The 14,132-nt window shown below is 30.8% G+C and overlaps 1 protein-coding gene across 47 annotated transcripts in view; it reads left to right on the forward strand.

Moving 5' to 3' along the window:
* Positions 1-14,132, forward strand: part of SOX6 (SRY-box transcription factor 6) — a 551,842-nt gene that overhangs the window by 318,853 nt on the left and 218,857 nt on the right. For all 47 annotated transcript variants that reach the window (XM_079103752.1, XM_079103737.1, XM_079103729.1 and 44 more), the window contains one exon: positions 449-538. In XM_079103752.1, the coding sequence (XP_078959878.1) occupies positions 449-538 (90 nt within the window). The remainder of the gene's footprint in view (positions 1-448; positions 539-14,132) is intronic.

Genomic DNA, 14,132 nt, shown 5'->3' on the forward strand with positions numbered 1-14,132 from the left:
TTTCTTCTCTGAGGACTAAGTAGTTACAAGTTGACTGTTTTTTTCTCCCCTGAAGATCTGTCAATGTTTCACATAAATTTTTGTTGGACTTAAAATATCACCAGGATCAAAAGGCATATCATCTTAACTAAACCCATAGGAAAGAGCCCTCTTTAAGGTACTATCAGTCTAAAAATGATGAATGTTGATTAAATATTAATAGAATTATGATACTAAGAAAAGATTATTGAGCATTATCTTCTTTTATCCTGGATAATAGTGTAACTCATCTTCTGGGGAAAAAATCAGTTGTGGTATTTTATAATAGAATAGAGTAAAACAACAGCAGCAAAAATAACTTTGTACATTTTTAAATGAGAGAATTTCTCCAAAAGCAACTTTTTGAATTTGTAATATACATGTTTTTAATTATATGTATACATTTAATTAATAATATGTATTTCCACAGATTCTTCCTGCATGGAAAAACTACTTTCAAAAGATTGGAAGGAAAAAATGGAAAGACTAAATACCAGTGAACTTCTTGGAGAAATTAAAGGTACAATGTAAAAGATATCAAATATATCAATGCACAGATGTTATTTTATTTATTGATCTTCAATAACAGAACATTAAATTCTTCTAACACTTGATTTACCAGAGGATAAATATGTTGTGTGTCCCTGAAATTTTATTCTTTATAAGGTTTATGAATGAAATTTCTGCCCACTCTTGGCATAAGTCCATGAACATAGAATTTACAGGATATATTGCCTCATTAATTTACTTAACAAAAGCATGAGAAAGAAAAAGGTTATGTCAAAAAATGAAGAGCAGTTTATGTCAAAGATATTCTTAGTAATGATTCTTAAAATCATAGTGGCCTAATTTATGAATTCAAATAATTAATTTGAATTTCTTCTGATAAAAGAGGTTACCTGTAGCACCTATAAAAATATTTATACAATGCACTGCACATTTATAGAATATATACTTATACAGTGTACATTTATACAGAATATACAGTAGATTCTGGGATCTGTTTGCCTGGCCCTGTGACTTACTAAATGAGTGGTGTTGGGCAGCTCACCAGATTTTTCTACATTTCATATTCCTTATCTTTAAAGTGGAGATAAGAATAGTATCTATTTCCCAGGTTCATCAAGAGAGGTAATACATATAATGCTCTTAGAACTTTAATACCTGGCACTTAAAGTACTCATGAATCTAAGTTGTGGTGGTTGTCATTTTAATATGCCCATAGGGTCATAGATCAATTAATCTCAAACAGATTTCATAGGATTTAGCATTTCATAATCTTGGATGCAGATGAGAATGGGCATCTTTATTTTTAATATATGCAATTGATATTATTATTTTAAAACATATGTGGACAATCATAGTCTTTTCTAGTATTGTTACCCTGTCAGTGAAAAAGTTATACTTCTTGCCTAACCAAACACTCTCTTGTTGAATTATTTATGAAGATAAAGTACTGTATTCGTAGAGTGGTGTATCATGAAAAAAATAACATCATTCATTAATTCTATCGGTCTTCTCTTACACAGAGATAGTCATCACTCTCACTTGTAGTAACAATTTGGGAACTTCATTACATTAATTTTCTTAATTTATCATACACCTGTAGGTGAACATTCCTGTTGGTTGTGGATAGTTTCTTCAGAAGTATTTAATGAAAATGTTCTTATAGATTTACTATAAAAATATTGCCTAGTGTTAAGGCATGTTATATTCAACTCAAACATAAAGACAAGAAAGTTATCTTTTCCCCAATGAATAATTAATAACTCATTCCATTAACTAATAGTGTCAAAATCAAGTGGAAATTGAATATTACTTTGAATTTCCCTACTTCTGTTTTGTACTTATAAAGGCCATTTGCTATTTTGGAAAAAAAAAAAAAAAAAACTCAACTTATAACTGACGGGTAGAAAGAAAGTCATTAGTGACATATTCTCTATCCAGCTGCAACAACATAGTGTGTGCTACATTGCACGTCATTCTGTGTTTTCTTCCCTTTCCAAAGCCATTGGTTTTATTACAGTGAGAACAGAAATGGTTTATGCAAAGGCAAGCTTTTGCCAGCATGAATGATGGGGGTCTTGCTTTCTCTTGGCAATGTGGAAGCTAACATTTTGTTATGTTATGACTCAACACCTAGTTTTTATACTTCAGTGTGTCTTCCACCCCTATATTTCATCTTTCTTTATATTTAAATCTAATTATGAATTAAATAACCAAAAACTGTACAAGTTTTAGATGCATGAAATTTATAAATCTCAGAAGTGAAACACAAAAAATTAGGCTTTTCATACTGAGTTCTTTATGTGACAGGTGAACTTTCATTTGTGTGCAATTCTGAGTTTTGTGGGCATAAAAGAATGTTCTTACTGAGTTTCCCATTTTGACTTATTCACCATTTTTGCCTCTCCTTACATTTTAATATTTTGCCACCATATACATTATACAGAAAATATACCAATACATTAATTTAAAAATGAAAAAAAAAGAAGCAATACTCATATAGTTTAATTTAACCACTGCTAAAACCCAGCATACATTTTTATTTTAGGTAAGACCAACCTGGTTATTATTCACCTAAAATTTATATCATTATTCTGAAAATTTTAAGTAATCTATATGATATCATTGTGGAATACATACTACTGTGGGTTAACACTATTTAATATAACTCAAACTATGTATTTGAATAAGTCTTATTTCCCTCAATTACAAAATTCATAGTATTTATTTGTAAGAAACAGAAAAACATGCAAAAGAAAATAAAATTATTCATTAATTTTACATGTATTTTATCATTTATCCTTTCAATTTTAACTTAAACACACATACACACACATATATGTTAAATTTTTCCTATTAGCCATTATCCTTTTACTATTCTTTTATAATCTGTTTTCCTCTTAATGATATATCATGAATTTCTTTGTGATTAGGTAATCTTCTAAAATATTTTTATTGGCAGAAAACATGGCATAAAGTGAGGTTTTCATAATTTAACTGAACCTTGTATTCAACATTTACATTTTTAAAAATTATCAGTGTAAAGCATGTCTTAAACACAGACAACTTTTTATTAAGATTTTTCAGCTTACTAGTGGTCATTTCCTCAAGCTATATTCTTAAAAGTGAAATTCTTGGGCCAAAGAGTATGTTCTTTTTAAAAAGACCTTTGCCCATTATCCTATAGAAAGAATATAGTGTTTTGTACTCTCACTGGTAGTGTCTGCAAGTGCTTTTTCTTTTGCCCTTAATAGCCAAAATAAATAAATAAATAAATAAATAAATAAATAAATTCTCGTTTGAAGGGGGCAGGGGCACATTATTGCCAATTTAACATGAGTTTCTTTGATTGTTAGTGAGAATGAAGAGTTTTATGTTAGTTTGTTTTCTATTAAATATCTGTTAACTTGTGAACTATCTGTTTGTTGGTTGCCCATTTTTTCCTTCAAATGTCTTGTCTAGTTCTTCTTGTAAGAACTAGAATAAATGTATATTGTAAGAATTCTTAATATATATTTAATAGTATTAAACTTCATGTTGTGTTTTGCTATTTGCTTAATTTTATGGTTTTGGTGTCAGTCTTTCCATCTCTTTTAATGTACTTTTTTCTGTTGGGAGTTTTTTTAGAAGGGTTTCTCCTGCCCTGAAATTAGATAATATTCTGCTCTATTTTCTTTCAATTGGTTAACTCTCTTTTTTAAACATTTAACCCTTTAACTCCTCTTGTATATATTTTGATGTATAATGTCAACTATAACTTGATTTTTTTCTTAAGCAGTTAACCAGGGTTCTCTGTCCCAGTTATTAAATTCATCTTATTCACCTCTGAGTTGAAATAACATCTTTCATTGTGCTCTGATTATGTATTTGGAACATATTTTTCAGAATTTGTTTCTATTCTCTTCCATTTATCTATCTAAACTTTATTAGTACTGTTATACTAATCATTGTAACTTTTTAGTATCTTTCCTAATTTTTAAGGTATTGATGCTTCTCTAAAGTTTATCTTATTTATTATTATTATTATTTATTATTATTATTAGTTTATCTTATTTGTTATTTTATTAACTTGTTAATTGAAATCCCAAAGTGATTTTTTTAAAAAAGATTACATTTCTATAAAATTTAAGGGGTGAATGGACACCTTAAAATATTATTTATAATATTAACAAAATAATGTATTAAATTCTTACATGTCCCTGAATAATGTTTTATTTTAAAAATACAGACTGTGTTCATTCTCTTTGGTTGTTTGTTCTTTAATATTTAATATTTTGCTTGCCTTTATGAATGAGATTCTTTATTTCATTTTCTTTTGCTATATTTAATGATTCTACTGAAATTTGCTTTACTTTTTTTATAATTTCCCTCTCTATTGAACTTAGTAGATAAAATTATATGTCAACTGATATGTATATCTGTGCTCCCCTTCCCTAATTACATTGCCTAGAATCTCAAGAATAATATTAAGTAATAGCAGACATTTTGGCATTGTTTTTAATTTATTATATTCTTTTTAATATTTCACATTAATTGACTTATTGACTATTGATTTAAGTTTTTATTTTTCATTAAAAATATCCTGTAGTAATCTTCGAAAATACAAATAATAATAAGTGATGGAGAGGATGTGGGGAAAAATGGTCCACTTATACATTGTTGGTGGGACTGCAAATTAGTACAACCACTTTGGAAAACACTATGGTGATTTCTCAGAAGAACAGGAATAGAACCACCGCTACCCCTTTTTCCCCCCTTACTTTGCTTTAGCTTCCACATATGAGAGAAAACATTTGAACCTTTTTTCTGAGTCTGGCCTTACTTCACTTAGCACAATATTCTTCAGTTTCATCTATTTACTAGAAAATGCCTTAATGTTCATACATAATTAAGAAACATTAAATCAATCATTTCCTTTTTTGATTTCACTTAAAAAATGCTTTTACATAAAATTCTTGTGTCTACATGATAGGAGTTGGATTACTGCTAAAATTTTAGAAACACCAAATCAGAATTTTCAATGAGTCTCTGAGCCTTTTTAATGTTTTTATTGTCTGTATTTGAGGTGTTCAGCAAGATCTTTTTTTTTTTTTATACACATACATAGTGAAACAATTACTAGTCAGGCAAATTAGCCTATCCATCACCTTTTTCTATGTGTGTGGTAGGAATACCTAAAACCTCTTAGCAAATTTCCAGTATACAATTCAATATTATTAATTGTAGTCCTCATGTTGCATGTTAGACCTCTAGATTTTTTTTTTTTCCTATGTAACTGCAACTTTATACCCTTTCACCTATTTTCCCCTTCTCTTCCCTCCCCTACTTGGTAATTGCCATTCTCAATATTGTTTAAGAGAGAATTCCATTTCTATCCCCTACCATTTTTTCCCCCATAGGTAGCCATCTTTCTAGTTAGCAGCAATAGTACAGGAGAGAATGCTATAATTGGCATATATATAACAGCAGCAATCTCAAAGTGGGATTCAAGGCAGTTTAACATTGTTACAAGTATTGCAAATAGTTTTATTATTAAGAATTTAAATGAACTATAACATAAAATGTTCAGACCTTTTTTTTGGTCTGAAGCATTATGTCCCAGTCAGGGCAGTGCTGGTGATCAAGCTCTCGGGGCCTCAAACATGTTAAGCATGTGCTCCCCAGCCAGGGCCACCATTTAAAGGGATCTTTTGTCTCCTTAGAATTATTAAAATGACTGGAATGGAAAAGAGTCTTGAGCATTTACTATGAATAGTAATTAAAAAATAGGGAAATTTGGCCTAATACATGTTATCTAGTTTGAAATTTTGTTGGATAAAAAAGGGTATTTGTTCTATATTGTTTTAGGGAGTTAAGGTAACAGGGAACTTGTTCTTAATAAACAAAAGAACTTTAGAAGAACTTATGACTACCTGACATTGATAAAGTCAGACTGCAATAATACAGAATATCTCAAGTATAGTAGTAGTCCATAAATATTTGGTGAATGAATGAGTGAATAACTATATGAAAGGATGAATTAATAAATAAAATCCATGGAAGTTTGGCACTGGAAAATTTTAAGAGACATGTTGTAGAGAATATTCCTATTTTAGTGGAATGTTATCTTCATGACCTTCTAAGGTTTGTTCAAATTGATACCCAAGTTTATTATAATAATTAGAAAACTAATTTAAAAAATCATCTTTTCCTGTCAACAAGTAATATGGTAATATATGTTGTAAGGTTCTTAATTGTTTACAAAGTAAATAAAGTATAAAAAAGGCTATGATTTTTTAGATTCCTATAGTAACCCAGTAAGGAAAATATTATTATACCAATTTAACAAATGAATAAAATAAAACTGAGAGAATTAAATAGCTTATCCAGGGTTCTCAGAAAGTTGTGGAGGTAGGGTTTGATCTTGATTTCTGAAGTCTATTTGGTAGAATACAGAATAGTTTTCAAATTCTTCAAAATCTTAGTGCTCTCAGTGTGATCAAGGGGAAGATAGACTCTGGGCTCTTCCTTCCTTCCACAACACACAAACTAAAATAATTCCATTTTTATCCCTTTCTATGTAAATGAGGCAGTATGGCAAAGTAGGAGTGTGTAAAGGTAAACATAGTTACTTTTTGTATAGTACTTAATGTTGATCTATGCCTGAATGAGAAAGAGGGGTAGAGAAATGTGGCAGAAAAATACAAGTACTGATGGGGTCCACAGTTAATCTGTGTTAGTTTGAGTGGTACCAAAGGAGTTAAGATGCTAGGGCAGTTATGGTTATGAGACATTCTTAAATGAAATGGTGACATATTAGACCATGTCTAGCGTCTGAGGATTCACCCTCTAACGCCCTGGATGGTTTTAAGCTTCTGTGGTTTATCTGAGAAATTCTTAGTCAGTCTCCTTGTTTTGCATACAAGCCCCTCTTGTGCTGTGACTGGCATCCCCTCCTTGGTGTGAAGGCGCCTCCCTGGGCAGTATGCCAGGGAAACAGTAATGTTGGTTGTTTGAATTAGCACAAACTGTGCTCATGTTTGTCAAACACACAGATAAAAAGAGACACAAAAAATATTATGTGATACGAACCAAAGGAAAAGTGTTTTCTTCCCTTAGTCATTAATGATTAAATATATCAATGTATACATTTAAGGATCAAGGTAGATGTGCTTAAAGGTATACACTCCTGCAGCTTACAGAAATGACAGTCTTTTTCTGATAGGGAAAAAAGTGACTAAACAAACACCTTTAAATGGACTGTTCTACAAATGATTCCCAGAATTTTTCAAAGCCACAACTGAAACACAGTTATTATAGCTCAACTAATATGTCTGAGGGGTTTGGTTCTAAGACTTAAATAATATTATCATAGTTCATTGCTAAAGACTGGAAGTATTACTTTGTTACTTTGTTAGGGTTGTTACTAGAAGAAGTAAAATTAAAAACTGTATGTAGTACAAGCATATCATGATTTTGCTTGGTGTAAATACTGAATTAAGAATGTGAAATTATTACAACATTGCTACCAAGTGTTATTGAGGATCTGGTTTCGTTTTTGGTTTTGATTACCAACATAAATCTTCAGAGGAGAGCACAAATAACACAGAAGTCATAGTTTTTTTCAGTGCATGGTACATCTTTGAAGGTCAAATAGTATAGGTTATTCTTAAAGTAACAAGCCATGCTGTTATCACCATAGGATCAGAATGGATCTAATAGCATTCCCACAGAATTAGCATTCTGCATCATGGGTTACTACCTTAGATGTCAATTCTCTTTCCTAGTTTGTTTGTTTTTACACTAAGGGCCTAGACTAAGTACTCTGATCACTTATTCTATACACTGCTTTTCTACAGATTACTGTTTTTAGGAATAGTAATTCACAGTGACTGCTGCTTTCTGTTTAAGAATAACAGAAGGACTAGAATGGTCTTAAAAAGCTATGACTGTACCCTTAGCATACTCATTTATAAATGAGTTTTTCTTGAATTCTCACTTATAAATTTATAGTAATTTTTCATTTGGGGGATCTTACAAAAAAAAAAAACACTGGAAATGCTTAGAGATGAAAGGGATTCAATAATAGCTAATGTTTAGATTTTGTGTATTTTAAATTTTTAAATTGTCATTTTTAAGACAAATGCTCTAGAGCATTGCTCTGGACACCAATCATGAAAGAGACTGAGCACACAGTTGTTGTTTTCTTACTTTCCTGTTTGTATTAAATAATGTAGTAGGGTGTTTACCACTATTTTCTGTACCTAAAGTAATTGTAGAACTTTAGAGTAGTATCTAGAATATAGACTTTCAAAGAATTAGAGCTAGAAGCACTTTGTATCTTATGTAATCCAACTCTTTATTTTCTGTACATTAACCCCAATATCCAGAAAAGTTAGTGCTCTAAATAACAGTAAATTCCTAAGGAAGAAACTTCATATTCCTCCCAAATAAGATGTTTACCCATTTCATATAGCCTTTTGATTGTCTTGTAATCAATAGTGAGTAATTATTGTAGGATCATGGACTCCTTTTGCTAACAATAAATGCACACAGCAGCTAGTTTTATAAATAAATATATATGCCTTATAACACAGGAACACCCATAGTTTTTTAATTATACTACTGTGCATGAATGTGGACATTTCAAAGCTCTCCTTTGTACTCTCTGTTATAAACATCTTTTACTTCTTTTGAAGTCTGTGTGATATACATACAAGCAATTAAAACCTTCCCCAACTTGAGGTTGGAGGTACAAGGTCTTCTTAATTAAAATTCAAACAAAAGCTACCGGCAAAAATTCGTACTATATGATTAAGGTCTAAAGTATTATGATACATTAGAATCATTGTTAACTGTTAGGATTAAAAGAAATCGATATGCTAGGGAAAAGATCAGTTGAATCTAATTAGTGAAATCAATGTTTACATAAAAGAAAATTTGAAGTTTAATAACAGGTTCTGGTTATAAATATAACACTGGCTAAAATTATTCGTTGTTATTACACTGACCACATAATCATATTTTAAATTCATTGAATAAGAATCTGAAATTTCTTTTTGTAGTTAATTATTGTAATTAAAAACATATAACTTTAAATCATATCTGGTTTCAAAATTTTCAATTATAAAATGTTATTATATGTAAAAATATCATCAATTATAAAATATTCCTATTGATTCCTTTTCAAAAAGACTAATTTCAGTAGGAACTATATCCTAGAGTGGGAAAAGGACAAAACTGGTTAGAGGTAAAAAGATCCAGAGCATTCTGTAACAACTATGATTGCATTAAGTAAGTATTAGTGCATTTGATAATTTATCAAAATGAAAAAGAATATATTTTGGTATAATATGAAAACAAGAGATTTACATGTTTCTTCTTTGTTGCTATGAGAAAAATAAAGGTTATAAACAGCATGGAGAAGAAAAACTTACTAATTGCAGCCTAGATTTTCAGTAGAATGAAGGTCATTAGCAATTTCCTGGAAGCTATTCAGATTGCTTACCAGGAAGTGGTAGCTAGTAGGACATCTGTAATCCTCCTGTGTGGAATTAGTGAAAATACTGGAACTTTAATGATGTGTGTTAGATTTAAGCCGATGGTGAATTTTCTCTATCAAAGTAAGTATATACTTTGAATACAAACTATTTTTATTTCAGTATTAGTATATAAATCCAGAATTGAAAATAACTAATTAGAACAAATTAAAAAATTAATAAGAAAAGGAATTTTAAGTTTAATATCACTGCTATAAATAAAAAAAATTAACTAACATTCATACTTCCACCCATATTTGCATACATACCTATAGATTGGAGTATGACTCATAGTGGAATGAGAGATGATGGGAAACAACAGAACAATAGGAATCTGGGAGTGAAATGTGTTTGGGCAAATTGAAGGAAACTTCTCTTATGAATAGGAGTGATGATTTCACACTTTGGGGTGGTAAGCTTCATCTCATTTTTGGTAGCATTCTCTTATCTCCATAAAAATGAGAGAAGCTGAATGTTAAATGAAAATGCCTCACAAGACATAAACTTTAATCTTGGTATTCATTATAGTGAGAGAGATGGGGACTTAGGAATTTTTAGCCTAACTTATCTACATTACCTGAATGATTGATTGACTCACTGAGGATTGGAATCTCTGGAACTATCAAGAATGGCAGAGAAACATTGAGAAGAGTATATGTATGTATATGTATATATATATAATATATATATATACATAAGTGTATATATATACACACACACGCATAAATTTATGCAGTAGATTATATATTCACAGGAAATTGCTAGTTGTTTTCCAGTGGGAATAAGATCAAGAGTATTTGATTATATGCCACTGCCATTTGTTATTTCTTATATCACAAATTCTTTGTAGAAAATGATTAGACATGTATAAGTTTTTAATATGTTCTAATTAGTATACATGAGAGTAGAATGCATTTTAGACATGAAGAAGATTGAGAAGAAGTTCTAACTGAAAGCCCAAGAAACTGGTATTATCAAATATATCAACTTTATGATATAGTTCATGTTTACAATATTGGCTCAACCAAAAATGATATTCAATTTATTGATAAATAAACATTTTTCAGATAAGCAAGGCCTGGTGAATACTACCTAAGACGGCATCATTTCCAACTTATTATAACACATAGTTTAGCTATCTAAGCCTCCAAAATCCTTTCAGTATTATTAAATTGATTTGTTTAAGTACAGGTCAAATTGTGCCCAAAACTTTTAAGATATTTTCTATATAATTTTGACTCTGGCATTTTGTTATAATAGTAGCCAAAACTTAAAGATCTTTGTGTTAAAATGGGATATTCAAGTGTAACATTTTTGGATGCATGGTTGGTATACATTTTCTTTATGGCTGTGAGAGGTGAGATTTACTTTTTATGCATTTATTTAAAAGTCAATGTAGAAGATGTTAGTAAACACAAAATAGTAGGAAAACATTTAAAAATGTACTAGTATTAATTTACTCTAATTCAATTTAGCTTCTTTCATTTTGATACACATATGTGATTTTAAAATATACATTTGTGATAATTTTATATACAACTGATTCATGGAAGAAAAATGCATGGGATAGTGTTAATCTCATGCTATTTTTGGCCCAGGAATGTACTGTGTTTAGCACCCTAGGTGCGAGGGTGTGCCCTGGGCATTTCCTTAGTCTAAAGTCAGCTCTTGACCAAATTCTCAGTGGGTAGCTGTGTCATGTAAAGAACTGGCCCATGGTGCTAGACCTCCCACACTCTTAGTATTTAGGTCATTTGTCTGAATTAAAAAAAAATTGCTAGGCTAACCACTTAATAAAATGTGTATATTTTCATCCAAATGGTGTTTTTATGAATAAGGACCTTGAAATAAGCATAAATTGTACATTATTCTCTACATTTTAAAATGTGTTGCTACTGTTGGTAATTACCACTGAGTGCATATTTAATGCACTGAGGAAATTTGATGCAATTATTCCGTTTATTTGTGATTCCCCTTCAATCCAAATGTCTGCATTAAACTATTGAAAAAGAAAACTACAGAGAATTTAGGTCATTTAAAAAATGCACTCATTTTCTGAACTCTGGCAGTAAACTTCTATCACCCTAACCAAGATAAAATTAGTATGGGCCTGACATTGTAAAGGATAGGGTTCCAAAGTTTAGGTAATTTAAAATAAAATTATCTTTTAAATATAACCTTAAAGAGGATGGGCCAAATGCAGGACCAGCTTCTTATGGAAGTCAATGAGAGATGAGTATAACAGAGCTCAAAATTTAGCTAGTTTAACTTGGGACAAATTATTTTTCCTCAGGCCTCTTTTCAGCACTTAGGAGTTGATTACACCAGGAAATGGATTGAATAGACACAAGTTGGTAGCTTTTAGAGAGTCTGTACAAAATGACAGAAACCACAGAGAAAAGGTCTAAGTCTGTCTCTCTTCCATGAGTGCCTGGCATGTTTTAAAGCATGGGGAATTTGGGTACTGGAAAGGATCTCTAATGCTGAAAGGTTCTGAACATAAGAAGAGTGCAAGAGGGGTACAGCTTTTGTAAGGTCCACTTTTTATTCTCTCCTTTGATCATAAACTAGTAAGAAAAGTACACACGTTTCACAGAAATGATTCAATATCATTAAAATGGTTTGGCCAGGGAATAGAATAAGGCAGAAGAACACAGGTTATAAATGGGAAGGAGGAATTCCACATCCATTTTGTTAGTAGGCATCATCCAGTATGAGTTCCCTTTCTACTGTGTTTTGATAATGTTATTAAATCTCTCTCTATGGTGGAGAACAGATTTAAAATGAGATTTATTCCATGCCTTTAAAAAGACATTTCTTCATATAATAATGAGAGACCTGTGTTTTTAGATTTAAAGCAGAGTTACGTTCCTATTAACATTTGTTTAACTAGTGTTCCATCACAACAGGTGCACAATTATTTTTTATGAGTAAAATATTATCAGCTTTCAAAATTAGCCAGGGCAAAATGCAAGTTGTCTGATTAAATAATCAGAGCTGATACTTAAAATACATTTGATTTCCACAGGAATTTTAAAATGTTCCATCCCAGTCTCTTATTCTGATATGCACAGGGAGTTGCAATTGTTTGTGGTATGTAAGTAGTAGCTTGTATTGTAACTAGTTTGATATACATCAAGTAATTCAATTGACATTATAAAACAAACTACTAAAATATAATGTTTAATATTTTAATATGTAATATTTATTAATGAAGTGGGTAGTATGCTTAACTAACATTAAATCAGTAAAAAAAAAAGTGGCTCTTTCCCCTTGAAGACTATTCTGCATTCAATTAAAAGGCACATCAGATTTGAAAATTAAAGCCTAGTATATGCTCTTTTAAATTTAATTTGTGGGGTAAAAATAATTAAAATATATATTTCGGTTCATGAAATGTGTAGAACAAAAATGTGTACACCAAAATTACTGATTATCTTGGTGGACAGTAAAGACTCCTAAATGGTTAAAAAAAAATCCCAAAAAACTAACAAACAAACAAAAAAACAAACAAACCACTGCTTGCCTCCTCCACAAATGAACAGAACATGAAGCTTACCTGGGAGACAACTTCACCATGTTTTAGAAGTGCTACAACAGTGCAGCTGTTAGAAACCAATTACAGGCAGGTAACTGTTTGTTTTCATATCTAAATCTGTTTGTCAATCAGGGGAATGCAATGAATCAGGAGAGGGGATCTCAAATACAAATCACAGAGTAAGGCAGAGCATCTGGAATGGGTCCAAGCCACAAGAATTAGGGCAGGAGTATAGATGGAATCAAATCCATGCATGTGCACATGGCCCCTGGCTTTGACCATACTTTTTAAATAAATTTAAAAGTAGAGGTTATTGGAGGAAAATGTCAGTTTTCTGTTGAGAGCAATATGATTTTAAGATTTGTTAGAAACAATGTAGTTATTTATAAGAGATTATTAAGAAATCTTCTACAGATCTTTACAAATATAGGATATTTCTAATATTGGCTTGTAAACATTTTTTAATTGAGATTTTTAATTTATTTTATAATTTGGGAGTCCACTGAGATATATCTTTGACCATATTATAAACAGTTAGATTTTTACTACTTCGAAATTCATTTATAGTAATTTCCAGCTTATAAGGCTGTTTATGAAGAAATTTGTTTTATCTGGACTCAGGAACACACTTTTACTGCAGTTAGTAAAGCCACCTCTACGGTTCAAATATGCAGTTGTTGTGCTCAGGTTGCAAGATGTCAAGAGACAGTGAAGTATACAAAGAGTACTTTACATAAGTCTATATGGCTAGAAATATTTTCCATGCTGAAATGTGGGAAAACCTACTGAGACCCTGAAGTTTAAGTTGGTAACATCAAGAGAACATAAATAGAAGTTTATTAAGAAAGCTAAAGAAAATGAAATGGGCACAACCACACTGTGGTTTTGCTTAAACACAGGCTTTCACATTCATTGAGAGTCCTGGATTTCTTTTCAAATGGTTACTGAAAGGAGCTTTTTTATTTTTCCAGGCATACTTTAGTGCCAGTAGGCATTTGCCTCGAAGCATGATGGCTGTTCTCTAGCCCTCACTATTGACTGTGTATTTCTCA

Source organism: Sciurus vulgaris (genome assembly GCF_902686455.1).
Source record: "Sciurus vulgaris genome assembly, chromosome: 11".
In the NCBI taxonomy this organism is placed as follows: domain Eukaryota; kingdom Metazoa; phylum Chordata; class Mammalia; order Rodentia; family Sciuridae; genus Sciurus; species Sciurus vulgaris.